At 55.1% G+C, this 14,178-nt stretch overlaps 1 protein-coding gene across 1 annotated transcript in view; it reads left to right on the top strand.

The window, feature by feature from the left end:
• Nucleotides 1-14,178, top strand: part of LOC142473341 (dynein heavy chain domain-containing protein 1-like) — a 434,059-nt gene that overhangs the window by 82,716 nt on the left and 337,165 nt on the right. Inside the window, exons 8-10 of the mRNA XM_075580578.1 lie at nucleotides 604-3,841; nucleotides 4,556-4,694; nucleotides 13,747-13,930. Of these exons, the coding sequence (XP_075436693.1) occupies nucleotides 604-3,841; nucleotides 4,556-4,694; nucleotides 13,747-13,930 (3,561 nt within the window). The remainder of the gene's footprint in view (nucleotides 1-603; nucleotides 3,842-4,555; nucleotides 4,695-13,746; nucleotides 13,931-14,178) is intronic.

The following is a 14,178-nucleotide window of genomic DNA, read 5'->3' on the forward strand; positions in this document are numbered from 1 at the left end:
CATTAGAGTGCAATCTCTCTTGTTCAGTACCAGCTCTCAGTTCTCCCCCTGTGTGTGTCTCATTAGAGTGCAATCTCTCTTGTTCAGTACCAGCTCTCAGTTCTCCCCCTGTGTGTGTCCCATTAGAGTGCAATCTCTCTTGTTCAGTACCAGCTCTCAGTTCTCCCCCTGTGTGTGTCTCATTAGAGTGCAATCTCTCTTGTTCAGTACCAGCTCTCAGTTCTCCCCCTGTGTGTGTCTCATTAGAGTGCAATCTCTCTTGTTCAGTACCAGCTCTCAGTTCTCCCCCTGTGTGTGTCTCATTAGAGTGCAATCTCTCTTGTTCAGTACCAGCTCTCAGTTCTCCCCCTGTGTGTGTCTCATTAGAGTGCAATCTCTCTTGTTCAGTACCAGCTCTCAGTTCTCCCCCTGTGTGTGTCTCATTAGAGTGCAATCTCTCTTGTTCAGTACCAGCTCTCAGTTCTCCCCCTGTGTGTGTCTCATTAGAGTGCAATCTCTCTTGTTCAGTACCAGCTCTCAGTTCTCCCCCTGTGTGTGTCTCATTAGAGTGCAATCTCTCTTGTTCAGTACCAGCTCTCAGTTCTCCCCCTTTATTTTATACAGTTCCAGGCCATTGATTGCAGTTATCGCTCGTTTGTGGACGTGACGAGCCGGGACCCCCGCATTCTGTCTCTCCTAAGTCCCCCCCACGGGGAGTCTCTGTGCTCTGTTCTCCACGGGGGGATCAGAGTAATGGACAGGATGATAGGAGATCTGGGGTGGCTGCTGGACTCCTCCCGTGCTCTCTGCTCCCGCCTCTTCTTCCTGAGCGATCAGGACCTGCTGAGCATCCTGGCAGCATGTTCAGAGCCTGCGGAGCGCACGCCATGTGCCCTGCTCTGCTTCCCCTGCATTACAGACGTGCTCTTCCAGGCTCAGCCCCCTGACACAGCCACGTTTCCCCTCTACAATAGTCCGGCCCTGACCGTGGGGGTCGTGGGGGAATGCGGAGAGCAACTGTACCTGAGCTCCCCAGTCGGAGGGCATGTGAACACCATCTCATGGCTGTCAGAGCTGGAGCAGGGGCTGCGAGGGAGCCTGAGAGATCAGCTGGCACTGTGTCTCTGTGAGCGGAGAGCAGGGGTGCACAGGGACCTCACTTATACCCATAATCCCCCTTTGTGGGCAGCGCAGGGGACGGCCTTCCCATGGCAGTGCTTGGCAGTGTGTGAGGAGGTGCTGTGGTGTGAGGACATGGAGGAAAATCTCTTCACTCACCGGAGAGCCGCCCTGAGAGACAGGCACCGACACAAGTTACAGGTCCTGGGACAGAGCCTGCGAGATCTGCGCACAGCGCAGAGCATTCCTTCACCCACCAGCCGCCTGGCACAGACCGTCCTGTCTGCATGGATCACTCTCATAGCTCTGCAAAGGGACCGCACCCACAGCCTGCTGGATGGGGGGGTACAGACACCAACTTCCTTCCCATGGGCCAAGATCCTGAAATACAAAGCAGAAACAAGACCAGGCTACACAGAGGGGGAGGTGAGAGAAGGAAGGAAAGAGAGAGAAGGCAGAGTCAGGGAGAAAGAGGAGGAGAGAGAAGGCAGAACCAGGAATGGAGGGAAGAGGGGAGCTGAGGAGAGAACAGCCATAGCTGAGGAGATAGGGGAGGGGAGAGCAGAGGAGAGATCAAGGACAGTGGAGGAGAGCATCGCAGATGAATTTGAGCAGAAGGCTCCTGGGGATGAGGAGCCACATGGCAGGCACTCGGCAGCGATGGCCCCTCCTTTGACTTTTTATGTTGATGTGTTAGGATACCAGCTGCCATATGAGTATGAATACATCAGTTTAGGCGGGCACCTACTGGGCAGTGCCCTCTCTGACAGAGCCACTCTGGGTCTGATCTTGGCAATGGAGCAGTACCAGTGTGGAACTGTGATCGGACAGGACAGCAGCACCCGAACTCAAACAGTGCTGGCTCTGGGCAATGCCCTGGGACGTCAGGTTGTAGTGCTGAAGTGCCTGGCTGGGATGGAGCTTGGTCTGTTGAAGCAGCACCTGCGGGGGGCACTGCAAGGAGGGGCCTGGCTGGTGCTGGACAGTGCACACAGGTTAAACGTTGAGGTTCAGTCATCACTGGGTCAAATCCTCTGGGATATACAGTCATCGTGCAAAGCTCTGATCCAGCCGGGGCCGCCTACAGGGATTGCGAGAACAGTACCTGGTCCTGGGGCCGGGCATTACCAGCCCAGCATGATTGGAAGCATTCAGTTTGAGGGGAGGACGGTTTCAGTTGGAAAGAGCTACGGCTGCTTCTTCACCCTCCCTCACCTGGACTCCTCCTGTACCCTACCATCCAACCTGCGACTGCTTCTTAGACCAGTGTCCCTGCTGCCAACTGACCTACGCTGGGCTGCAGAACTTGCCCTGCTGGCTGCAGGCTTCCGCGAACACTCGAGCCTGGCCACCAAGATCTCCTGCTTCTTCCGAATGGCAGAAGAGTCTGGGGCGGTGCCTCTGGCCAGCTGCCCTCCTCTGATAAGGAACGTGGTGCACAGAGCAGTATTTTTCCTGGAAAAGAGTTTCACACACACCGAAAATATGAACGCGCTGGAGGTGAGTGATCTGGAAACCAGCGAAGCCTTGTGCACAGAAGAAGAGCGAGTACACGTTAGACAGACGAGCCATCATCCCGTAGGGCCCCTTCTAATCACCCGCACACTAAACATAGACCTGGAGGAGAGGGCCCTTTTCAGAGCGCTCTGCTCATCCCCTCTCCTGTCTGGACCCACATCCCCTGAGCTTGGTGACTTGAAGGACATTCTCAGAGGTGTATTCCCAATGTGTACATCACCTCTGCTCTGCACTGCCCACTTTGTGCGACTCTGCACTGCCATGAAGATGGAGCTGCAAGAGTCAGGACTTGAAGCCCATGCAGAGCTCATTAGCTGTGCTCTGCAGCTCTACCAGGCCATTCAGCAGAGTCCCGGGGTCCTGCTCACTGGCCCCCCAGGCAGCGGGAAGACTACCTGCTGGAAGATCCTGGCCCAAGCCCTGAACCGTCTTGCAGGCAGTGGAGAACTGCAGAGAGCAGAGGGAGACTTACAGGATTCCAGCGGTGACATGTACCATCCTGTGGGGATCATGCGCCTCTTTCCTAACAGCCTCACACCCCAGGAAGTGCTCGGAGAGAAGGAAGGCGGGAGCTGGAAAGATGGGGTCTTGTCTCAGTGCCTGCACTGGGCAGCACAGAAATCTGTGGCCAACAAGTGGCTTGTTCTGGATGGGCCTGCCACTCCTGAGTGGACAGAGCCTGTGTCCTGCCTGTTTGGCGCTAGTCCGGTTCTGACATTGCCCAGCGGTCAGCGGCTCCAGCTGCCAGAGTCCGTGACGCTGCTGTTTGAGATGCCGGACACTTCCGGTCTGACACCTGCGCTGGTTACGCTGTGCCGCCTGGTGCACTGTGGCGGCGTGGACACATGGAAAGCTGTGCTCGGAGCATTCATATCCACGGTATACAAGCGATACCGAGTCACGCAGAGCACAGTGCATCTACTGCAGAGCCTAAGTGAGAACATGATTCCCAGCATGCTCTGCTTCCTGGAGCAGCACTGCACCTTAGCACTACATCCTCACACTGCACCCTCTGCACACACAGCACGCGGGATACAGGAGGTCTCCTCCTTCTGCACCATCCTACAGGCACTAATGGACCAGCATCTTCTCCGGGACCACATACCAGGGGTGACCTCTGAGGCACAGGGGCCCCTGGGTAAAGCAGAGGGACACCCAGGAGAGACAAGGTCACAGAAAGCCCGAACAGAAGGAAAGAGGGTCACAGCAAAGGCAACAGCTGCAGGTGGGTGGTGTGAGCAGTGAGACGTGCGGGGGGAGGGGTGTGAGCAGTGAGACGTGCGGGGGGAGGGGTGAGAGCAGTGAGACGTGCAGGGGGAGGGGTGAGAGCAGTGAGACGTGCGGGGGAGGGTTGGGAGCAGTGAGATGTGTGGGGGGAGGGGTGAGAGCAGTGAGATGTGCGGGGCGAAGGGTGAGAGCAGTGAGATGTGCGGGGGAGGGGTGAGAGCAGTGAGATGTGCGGGGTGAGGGGGGAGGGGTGAGGGTCACAGCAAAGGCAGTAGCGGGTGGGGGGTGTGAGCAGTGAGATGGGGGCAGGGTCACAGCAAAGGCGGCCGTGGGTGGGGGGTGTGAGCAGTGAGACGGGGAAGGGAGGAGGGTCACAGCAAAGGCAGCAGCGGGTGGGGGTGTGAGCAGTGAGACGGGGAAGGAAGGAGGGTCACAGCAAAGGCAGCAGCGGGTGGGGGCGTGAGCAGTGAGACGGGGAAGGAAGGAGGGTCACAGCAAAGGCAGCAGCAGGTGGGGGTGTGAGCAGTGAGATGGGGGGAAGGGTGGAGGGTCACAGCAAAGGCAGCAGCGGGTGGGGGTGTGAGCAGTGAGATGGGGGGAAGGAAAGAGGATCACAGCAAAGGCAGAAGCGGGTGGGTGGCGTGAGCAGTGAGACGGGTTGGGGGAGGAGGGTCACACATTAGGGTCTGACAAACTACTGTTGCTTCCCCAGACAGAGATGGGAGTCGCAGGAATGAGAGCGGTGCCACCGCCAGCCTGGACCAACTCATTCCACCTCAGAACCACCGCCTGGCACAGGCCTACATCCTGTACTCCTTCATCTGGGGGTTTGGGGGCCACCTAAATATTAAGTAAGGACACAAGAGTAGGGAACCTGCAAATATTCACAGACGAGAACGTGAAACAAGTCAATCAGAATGTCATTTACTGTAAATTAGCAATAGGAACAGACAGCATACGTAGTGTACACTGGCGACACACTTTATTGAAGTGTGGCCAGTTCCGCAAGCCGGGAGATTTCCCGGCTTGCAAGTGGCAGCCCCTCGGCGTGCCGCGCGTCTCCGATGCGCGGTCACGCGTCATCGGGTGCCTGCGCCCCCTGCACGCGCGTCCAGGGCTCCCCGAGGGCGCGCGCCAGGATACTGCTGTGGCCGAGAACGGGCAAATGCTCGAATAAACTCGGCCGCAGCAGTATACACGCGCACGCACACACACACGTGCGCACGCACACACAGACACAAACGTGAGTAGTGTGAGCTCAAATATCCACAAAGAACACTGATAAAATGAGATGACATGAAAAGACTCCGCTCGCAACATAACAATGGCTGAAAGAAAAAGGATGTGTGAACAAATAGGAGAATCCAGGGCACTACGGATTTGTAGAAAATACATTGATTCTAGGCACAGTGTGTGCCTCGAATACATTTCTTTTCTACAAATTCGTAGGTCCCTGGATTCTCCTATTTGTTCATACATCTTGAAATTACACAGACAGGTTTTTTCCCTGAACCACGGAGCACCGGTACCTCAAATTGCAAGTATATTGCTTTATCATACACTTTTAGGTGTGCTAGACATAAACCTCTTGTTTGAAAGAAAAAGGAAACAGAAAAACAAGGACGGGGTGCGGGTAACAGGGTCACACTAGGGTACACAAGGCAAAAAAGGGGGGACCAATAACAACAACAAAAAACAAAAATAGGGGTGGGGATAATAATATTAAATCAAGGGGGGCAACGTGTCTGGTACAGCCCTGTCTCAGGTCCGTTCCCAGCAGTTCTAAACCCACCGCCGTACTTCCCTTATCGGGTTCCCTGTGTGAGTTCCCAGCAGTTCTAAACCCACCGCCGTACTTCCCTTATCGGGTTCCTTGTCTGAGTTCCCAGCAGTTCTAAACCCACCGCCGTATTTTCCTTATCGGGTTCCCTGTGTGAGTTCCCAGCAGTTCTAAACCCACCGCCGTATTTTCCTTATCGGGTTCCCTGTGTGAGTTCCCAGCAGTTCTAAACCCACCGCCGTACTTCCCTTATCGGGTTCCCTGTGTGAGTTCCCAGCAGTTCTAAACCCACCACCGTACTTCCCTTATCGGGTTCCCTGTGTGAGTTCCCAGCAGTTCTAAACCCACCGCCGTACTTCCCTTATCGGGTTCACTGTGTGAGTTCCCAGTAGTTCTAAACCCACCGCCGTACTTCCCTTATCGGGTTCTCTGTCTGAGTTCCCAGCAGTTCTAAACCCACCGCCGTATTTTCCTTATCGGGTTCTCTGTGTGAGTTCCCAGTAGTTCTAAACCCATCGCCGTACTTCCCTTATCGGGTTCCCTGTGTGAGTTCCCAGCAGTTCTAAACCCACCGCCGTACTTCCCTTATCGGGTTCCCTGTGTGAGTTCCCAGTAGTTCTAAACCCACCGCCGTACTTCCCTTATCGGGTTCTCTGTCTGAGTTCCCAGCAGTTCTAAACCCACCGCCGTATTTTCCTTATCGGGTTCCCTGTGTGAGTTCCCAGTAGTTCTAAACACACCGCAGTACTTCCCTTATGGGGTTCCCAGTAGTTCTAAACCCACCGCCGTACTTCCCTTATCGGGTTCCCTGTGTGAGTTCCCAGCCATTCTAAACCCACCGCCGTACTTCCCTTATCGGGTTCCCTGTGTGAGTTCCCAGCAGTTCTAAACCCACCGCCGTACTTCCCTTATCGGGTTCCCTGTGTGAGTTCCCAGCCGTTCTAAACCCACCGCCGTACTTCCCTTATCGGGTTCCCTGTGTGAGTTCCCAGCAGTTCTAAACCCACCGCCGTACTTCCCTTATCGGGTTCCCTGTGTGAGTTCCCAGCAGTTCTAAACCCACCGCCGTACTTCCCGTATCGGGTTCCCTGTGTGAGTTCCCAGCAGTTCTAAACCCACCGCCGTACTTCCCGTATCGGGTTCCCTGTGTGAGTTCCCAGCAGTTCTAAACCCACCGCCGTACTTCCCTTATCAGGTTCCCTGTGTGAGTTCCCAGTAGTTCTAAACCCACCGCCGTACTTCCCTTATCGGGTTCCCTGTGTGAGTTCCCAGTAGTTGGTTACCAGACACCAGCACAAACAGTTAAGCCAGGATACACAAGTGCTGCAATAGGAAATAGAAACATCCATCACAGGGAAACGTATGTCTGTAAGAACTGATCCCTTCCTCCGCAGCACCAGCCCCCCTACCCTCTAATACTGACTTTCCCCAGACTCTGCCCCCCTCCTACCTTCCAATACTGATACCCCCAGCACTGCCCCCCTACCCTCTAATACTGACTCCCATAGCACTTCCCCCCTACCCTCTAATACTGACACCCCCAGCACTGCCCCTCTACCCTCTAATACTGACTTTCCCCGGACACTGTGCCCCCTCCTACCTTCCAATACTGAAACCCCCAGCACTGCCCCCCTACCCTCTAATACTGATTCTCCACGGACACTGTGCCCCCTCCTATCTTCCAATACTGACACCCCCAGCACTGCCCCCCTACCCTCTAATACTGACTCTCCCAGGACACTGCGCCCCCTCCTACCTTCCAATACTGACACCCCCAGCACTGCCCCCTCCTACCCTCTAATACTGACTCTCCCCGGGCACTTCCCCCTCCTACCCTCTAATACATACTCTCCCCAGACTCTGCCCCCTCCTACCCTCTAATACCGACTCTCCCTGGACACTGCCTCATCCTGTAATGACCTGTCTTTAGCAGCATAGAAGTCATTAGTTATTTTAGTGAGTGCTGTTTCAGTGGAGTGAGCAGTGTGAAAACCAGATTTTAGAGGGTCTAAGACAGAATAGGAGTAGAGAAAGTGGAGCAAGTGAGAGAATACAAGACGTTCAAGGAGTTTACAGTCATTAGGCAGGAGGGAGACAGGACGATAGTTAGAAAGACAAGTAGGGTCAAGCTTGCTGTTTTTGAGTAATGGTATAACTGTTGCATGTTTGAAGGAGGAGGGAAAGGTACCAGAGTAGAGGGAGGAGTGAAAACGTGAGTGTGTGTGTGTGGGAGTTATAGTAGGAGCAAGAGGTTTTAGGAGATGGGAGGGGATGGGGTCAAGAGGGCAAGTTGTAGAGGGAGAAGAGGAGATCAGCAGTGATATGCCCTCCTCTGAAACAGCGGAAAAAGAGTTGAGGCAGGTACAAGGAGAGTTAGGAAGAGGTGTAAGATGGGAGGAGGATACAGAGGGGATACTGATGTATGGATTCCACCTTTTCTTTAAAATAGTCAGCAAAGTCCTGAAGTGAGATGGAGAAAGAAGAACAAGCAGCCGAGGGTGGTCTGAGTAGGGAGTCAAAGACAGAAGATTCAGCGTGGGTTAGACTTGTGTGTTGATTAGTGAGGAAAAGTAGGTTTGTTTAGCTTGAGAGAGGGTAGAGTTGAAACAGGATAGCATACATTTGTAGTGAAGGAAGTCTGCAAGAGTGTGAGATTTCCTCCAGGGGCGTTCAGACGAACGAGTGGAGGAACACAGCATACGCATGTAGGAATTTAAACCAGGGTCTGGGGTTAGAAGGGCGAGAAAGGCTGAGAGAAAGTGGGGCATGTAGATCAAGAGAGGACAGGGAAGAGTTTTAGTTCCTGAGCAGGTTGTCAGGGTCTTGCTCAGGGCTGAGAGAGGAGAGGGAGAAGCGTAGTGTGGAATCAAAAGCTGTTAGGTTAATAGAGCGCAGGTCTCTGCAGAAACGAGGGGTAGATGGAGGTGGAGAAGGGGAGAAGTGAGAGAGAGAAAATGAGATGAGGTGATGGTCAGAGAGAGGAAAGGGGAAAATGGAGAAATCAGAGAAGTTTTTAGTGAAAATCAGGTCTGGGTAGTGGCCATCCTTGTGGCTGCTGGCTGCAGTCCATTGTTGAAGGCCAAAGGAAGTTAGTGAGAGAAAGCGGGATGCCCAGGGGAGAGAGGGGTCATCAATGTGGCAATTGAAGTCCCCAAGGAGAAGAACAGGAGAGTCAGAGGAGAGAAAGAAAGGGAGCCAGGATTCAAAGTAAGAGAGAAAGACAGAAGGGGGACCAGTAGAGGTAGGTGGGTGATAGATGACCACCATGTGAACAGGGAGAGGAATAGGAAGGGTACGGTAATGGCAGATAGAGGAGGAGAGTAGCTCCACGCCTCCATCCCTGCTATCAGGGCGAGGAGTGTGGGAGAAAGAAAGGCCACCATAAGAGAGGGCAGCTTCCAGAGCAGAGTCAGACTGAGTGAGCCACGTTTCAGTTATAGCAAATAGGAGCAGAGAGTGAGAGAGAAAGAAGTCATGCACAGAGAGGAACTTGTTAGAAAGGGAGCTAGCATTCCAAAGGGCACAGGAGAAAGGGAGAGAGGAGGGAGGGTGGGAGGGGATAACTAATACTGACTCTGCCCGGACACTGCCCCCTCCTATCTTCTAATACTGACTCTTCCAGATCACTGTCCCCCTCCTACCCTCTAATACTGACTCTCCCAGGACACTGCCCCACTCATACCGTTTAATACTGACACCCACAGCATTGCCTCCTCCTACCCTTTAATACTGACACCCCCAGCACTGCCTCCTCCTACCCTCTAATACTGACACCCCCAGCACTGCCCCCTCCTACCCTTTAATACTGACACCCCCAGCACTGCCTCCTCCTACCCTCTAATACTGACACCCCCAGCACTGCTCCCTCCTACCCACTAATACTGACACCCCCAGCACTGCCTCCACCTACCCTCTAATACTGACACCCCCAGCACTGCTCCTCCTACCCACTAATACTGACAACCCCCAGCACTGCCCCCTCCTACCCACTAATACTGACACCCCCAGCACTGCCCCCTCCTACCCTCTAATACTGACACCCCCAGCACTGCTCTCTCCTACCCACTAATACTGACACCCCCAGCACTGCCCCCTCCTACCCTCTAATACTGACACCCCCAGCACTGCCCCCTCCTACCCTCTAATACTGACACCCCCAGCACTGCCCCCTCCTACCCACTAATACTGACACCCCCAGCACTGCCCCCTCCTACCCTCTAATACTGACACCCCCAGCACTTCCTCCTCTTACCCACTAATACTGACACCCCCATCACTGCCCCTCCTACCCACTAATACTGACACCCCCAGCACTGCCTCCTCCTACCCTCTAATACTGACACCCCCAGCACTGCCCCCTCCTACCCACTAATACTGACACACCCAGCACTGCCCCCTCCTACCCACTAATACTGACACCCCCAGCACTGCTCCCTCCTACCCACTAATACTGACACCCCCAGCACTGCCTCCTCCTACCCTCTAATACTGACACCCCCAGCACTGCTCCCTCCTACCCACTAATACTGACACCCCCAGCACTGCCTCCTCCTACCCTCTAATACTGACACCCCCAGCACTGCCCCCTCCTACCCACTAATACTGACACCCCCAGCACTGCCTCCTCCTACCCTCTAATACTGACACCCCCAGCACTGCCTCCTCCTACCCTCTAATACTGACACCCCCAGCACTGCCTCCTCCTACCCACTAATACTGACACCCCCAGCACTGCTCCCTCCTAACATCTAATACTGACACCCCCAGCACTGCCCCCTCCTACCCTCTAATACTGACACCCCCAGCACTGCCCCCTCCTACCCTCTAATACTGACACCCCCAGCACTGCCTCCTCTTACCCACTAATACTGACACCCCCAGCACTGCCCCGTCCTACCCACTAATACTGACACCCCCAGCACTGCCCCCTCCTACCCACTAATACTGACACCCCCAGCACTGCTCCTCCTACCCACTAATACTGACACCCCAGCACTGCTCCCTCCTACCCTCTAATACTGACACCCCCAGCACTGCCCCCTCCTACCCTCTAATACTGACATACCCAGCACTGCCCCCTCCTACCCTCTAATACTGATACCCCCAGCACTGCCCCCTCCTACCCTCTAATACTGACACCCCCAGCACTGCCTCCTCTTACCCACTAATACTGACACCCCCATCACTGCCCCTCCTACCCACTAATACTGACACCCCCAGCACTGCCTCCTCCTACCCTCTAATACTGACACCCCCAGCACTGCCCCCTCCTACCCACTAATACTGACACACCCAGCACTGCCCCCTCCTACCCACTAATACTGACACCCCCAGCACTGCTCCCTCCTACCCACTAATACTGACACCCCCAGCACTGCCTCCTCCTACCCTCTAATACTGACACCCCCAGCACTGCTCCCTCCTACCCACTAATACTGACACCCCCAGCACTGCCTCCTCCTACCCTCTAATACTGACACCCCCAGCACTGCCCCCTCCTACCCACTAATACTGACACCCCCAGCACTGCCTCCTCCTACCCTCTAATACTGACACCCCCAGCACTGCCTCCTCCTACCCTCTAATACTGACACCCCCAGCACTGCCTCCTCCTACCCACTAATACTGACACCCCCAGCACTGCTCCCTCCTAACATCTAATACTGACACCCCCAGCACTGCCCCCTCCTACCCTCTAATACTGACACCCCCAGCACTGCCCCCTCCTACCCTCTAATACTGACACCCCCAGCACTGCCCCCTCCTACCCTCTAATACTGACACCCCCAGCACTGCCCCTCCTACCCTCTAATACTGACACCCCCAGCACTGCGTCCTCCTACCCTCTAATACTGACACCCCCAGCACTGCCCCCTCCTACCCGCTAATACTGACACCCCCAGCACTGCCCCGTCCTACCCACTAATACTGACACCCCCAGCACTGCCCCCTCCTACCCACTAATACTGACACCCCCAGCACTGCCCCTCCTACCCACTAATACTGACACCCCAGCACTGCTCCCTCCTACCCTCTAATACTGACACCCCCAGCACTGCCCCCTCCTACCCTCTAATACTGACATACCCAGCACTGCCCCCTCCTACCCTCTAATACTGATACCCCCAGCACTGCCCCCTCCTACCCTCTAATACTGACACCCCCAGCACTGCCTCCTCCTACCCTCTAATACTGACACCCCCAGCACTGCCCCCTCCTACCCACTAATACTGACACCCCCAGCACTGCCCCCTCCTACCCACTAATACTGACACCCCCAGCACTGCCCCCTCCTACCCTCTAATACTGACACCCCCAGCACTGCCCCCTCCTACCCTCTAATACTGACACCCCCAGCACTGCTCCCTCCTACCCACTAATACTGACACCCCCAGCACTGCCTCCTCCTACCCACTAATACTGACACCCCCAGCACTGCTCCCTCCTACCCACTAATACTGACACCCCCAGCACTGCCCCTCCTACCCTCTAATACTGACACTCCCAGCACTGCTCCCTCCTACCCACTAATACTGACACCCCCAGCACTGCCTCCTCCTACCCACTAATACTGACACCCTCAGCACTGCCTCCTCCTACCCTCTAATACTGACACCCCCAGCACTGCCCCCTCCTACCCTCTAATACTGACACCCTCTAATACTGACACCCCCAGCACTGCCTCCTCCTATTCTCTAATACAGACACCCCCAGCACTGCCTCCTCCTACCCACTAATACTGACACCCCCAGGACTGCCCCCTCCTACCCACTAATACTGACACCCCCAGCACTGCCCCTCCTACCCTCTAATACTGACACCCCCAGCACTGCCTCCTCCTACCCACTAATACTGACACCCCGAGCACTGCCCCCTCCTTCCCACTAATACTGACACCCCCAGCACTGCTCCCTCCTACCCACTAATACTGACACCCCCAGCACTGCCCCCTCCTACCCACTAATACTGACACCCCCAGCACTGCCTCCTCCTACCCTCTAATACTGACACCCCCAGGACTGCCCCCTCCTACCCACTAATACTGACACCCCCAGCACTGCCTCCTCCTACCCTCTAATACTGACACCCCCAGCACTGCTCCCTCCTACCCACTAATACTGACACCCCCCAGCACTGCTCCCTCCTACCCACTAATACTGACACCCCGAGCACTGCCCCCTCCTTCCCACTAATACTGACACCCCCAGCACTGCTCCCTCCTACCCACTAATACTGACACCCCCAGCACTGCCCCCTCCTACCCACTAATACTGACACCCCCAGCACTGCCTCCTCCTACCCTCTAATACTGACACCCCCAGGACTGCCCCCTCCTACCCACTAATACTGACACCCCCAGCACTGCCTCCTCCTACCCTCTAATACTGACACCCCCAGCACTGCTCCCTCCTACCCACTAATACTGACACCCCCCAGCACTGCTCCCTCCTACCCACTAATACTGACACTCCCATTACTGCCCCCCTCCTACCCTCTAATACTGACACTCCCAGCACTGCCTCCTCCTACCCTCTAATACTGACACCCTCTAATACTGACTCCCCCAGCACTGCCCCCCCTACCCTCTAATACTGACACTGCCTCCTCATACCCTCTAATACTGAAATTACCTGGGCACTGCCCCCTCTTACCCTCTAATACTGACATTACCTGGGCACTGCCCCCTCCTACCCTCTAATACTGACATAAACTGGGCACTGCCCCCTCTTACCCTCTAATACTGACATTACCTGGGCACTGCCCCCTCTTACCCTCTAATACTGACATTACCTGGGCACTGCCCCCTCTTAACCTCTAATACTGACATTACATTGGCACTGCCCCTCCTACCCTCTAATACTGACATTACCTGGGCACTGCCCCCTCTTAACGTCTAATACTGACATTACCTTGGCACTGCCCCTCCTACCTTCTAATACTGACATTATCTGGGCACTGCCCCCTCCTACCCTCTAATGCTGACATTACCTGGGCTCTGCCCCTCCTACCCTCTAATACTGAGATTACCTGGCACTGCCCCCCTACTCTCTTATTTCTGACATTACCTGGGCACTGCCCCTCTCCTTCTCGCTCTATAATACTGTATCTCTGTCTCTCGGCAGGCACCGCTCTCAGTTTGATGCCTTTGTACGTGGACATCTCTCCAGCTGTCTCCTTCAGGTTGACGTGTCCCTGTGTGGTTCTCTTTTTGAAGTGTCTCCCAGCCCTGAGGGAGGCGCTCTCATACCCTGCCCTGCAGAGTGCTCTGAGCAGCCAGTCTTGGGGGGCTTTGTTGTTCTCCCACAGGTAAGACCCCCCGCTCCCCATATGCTCTGATCACAGAACTATCCCTGTTACAGTGCTGCGTTACTGCGGGGTCATTATCTCATTTGCAGCCCTCTTGTAGTATGAATGCACTCTCTTTAGAAGACATGAGGGTTCAGTGTCTCTTACATCATAAGACCGCTCTCTGTGCCCTGCTCCTTGACTGTCTGTCTTTCAGTATTAGGGAGCTCTTTGTGTTGTGCGCTATTTCTGACTGTCTCACTTCCTCC

Source organism: Ascaphus truei (genome assembly GCF_040206685.1).
Source record: "Ascaphus truei isolate aAscTru1 chromosome 3 unlocalized genomic scaffold, aAscTru1.hap1 SUPER_3_unloc_4, whole genome shotgun sequence".
Lineage (NCBI taxonomy): Eukaryota > Metazoa > Chordata > Amphibia > Anura > Ascaphidae > Ascaphus > Ascaphus truei.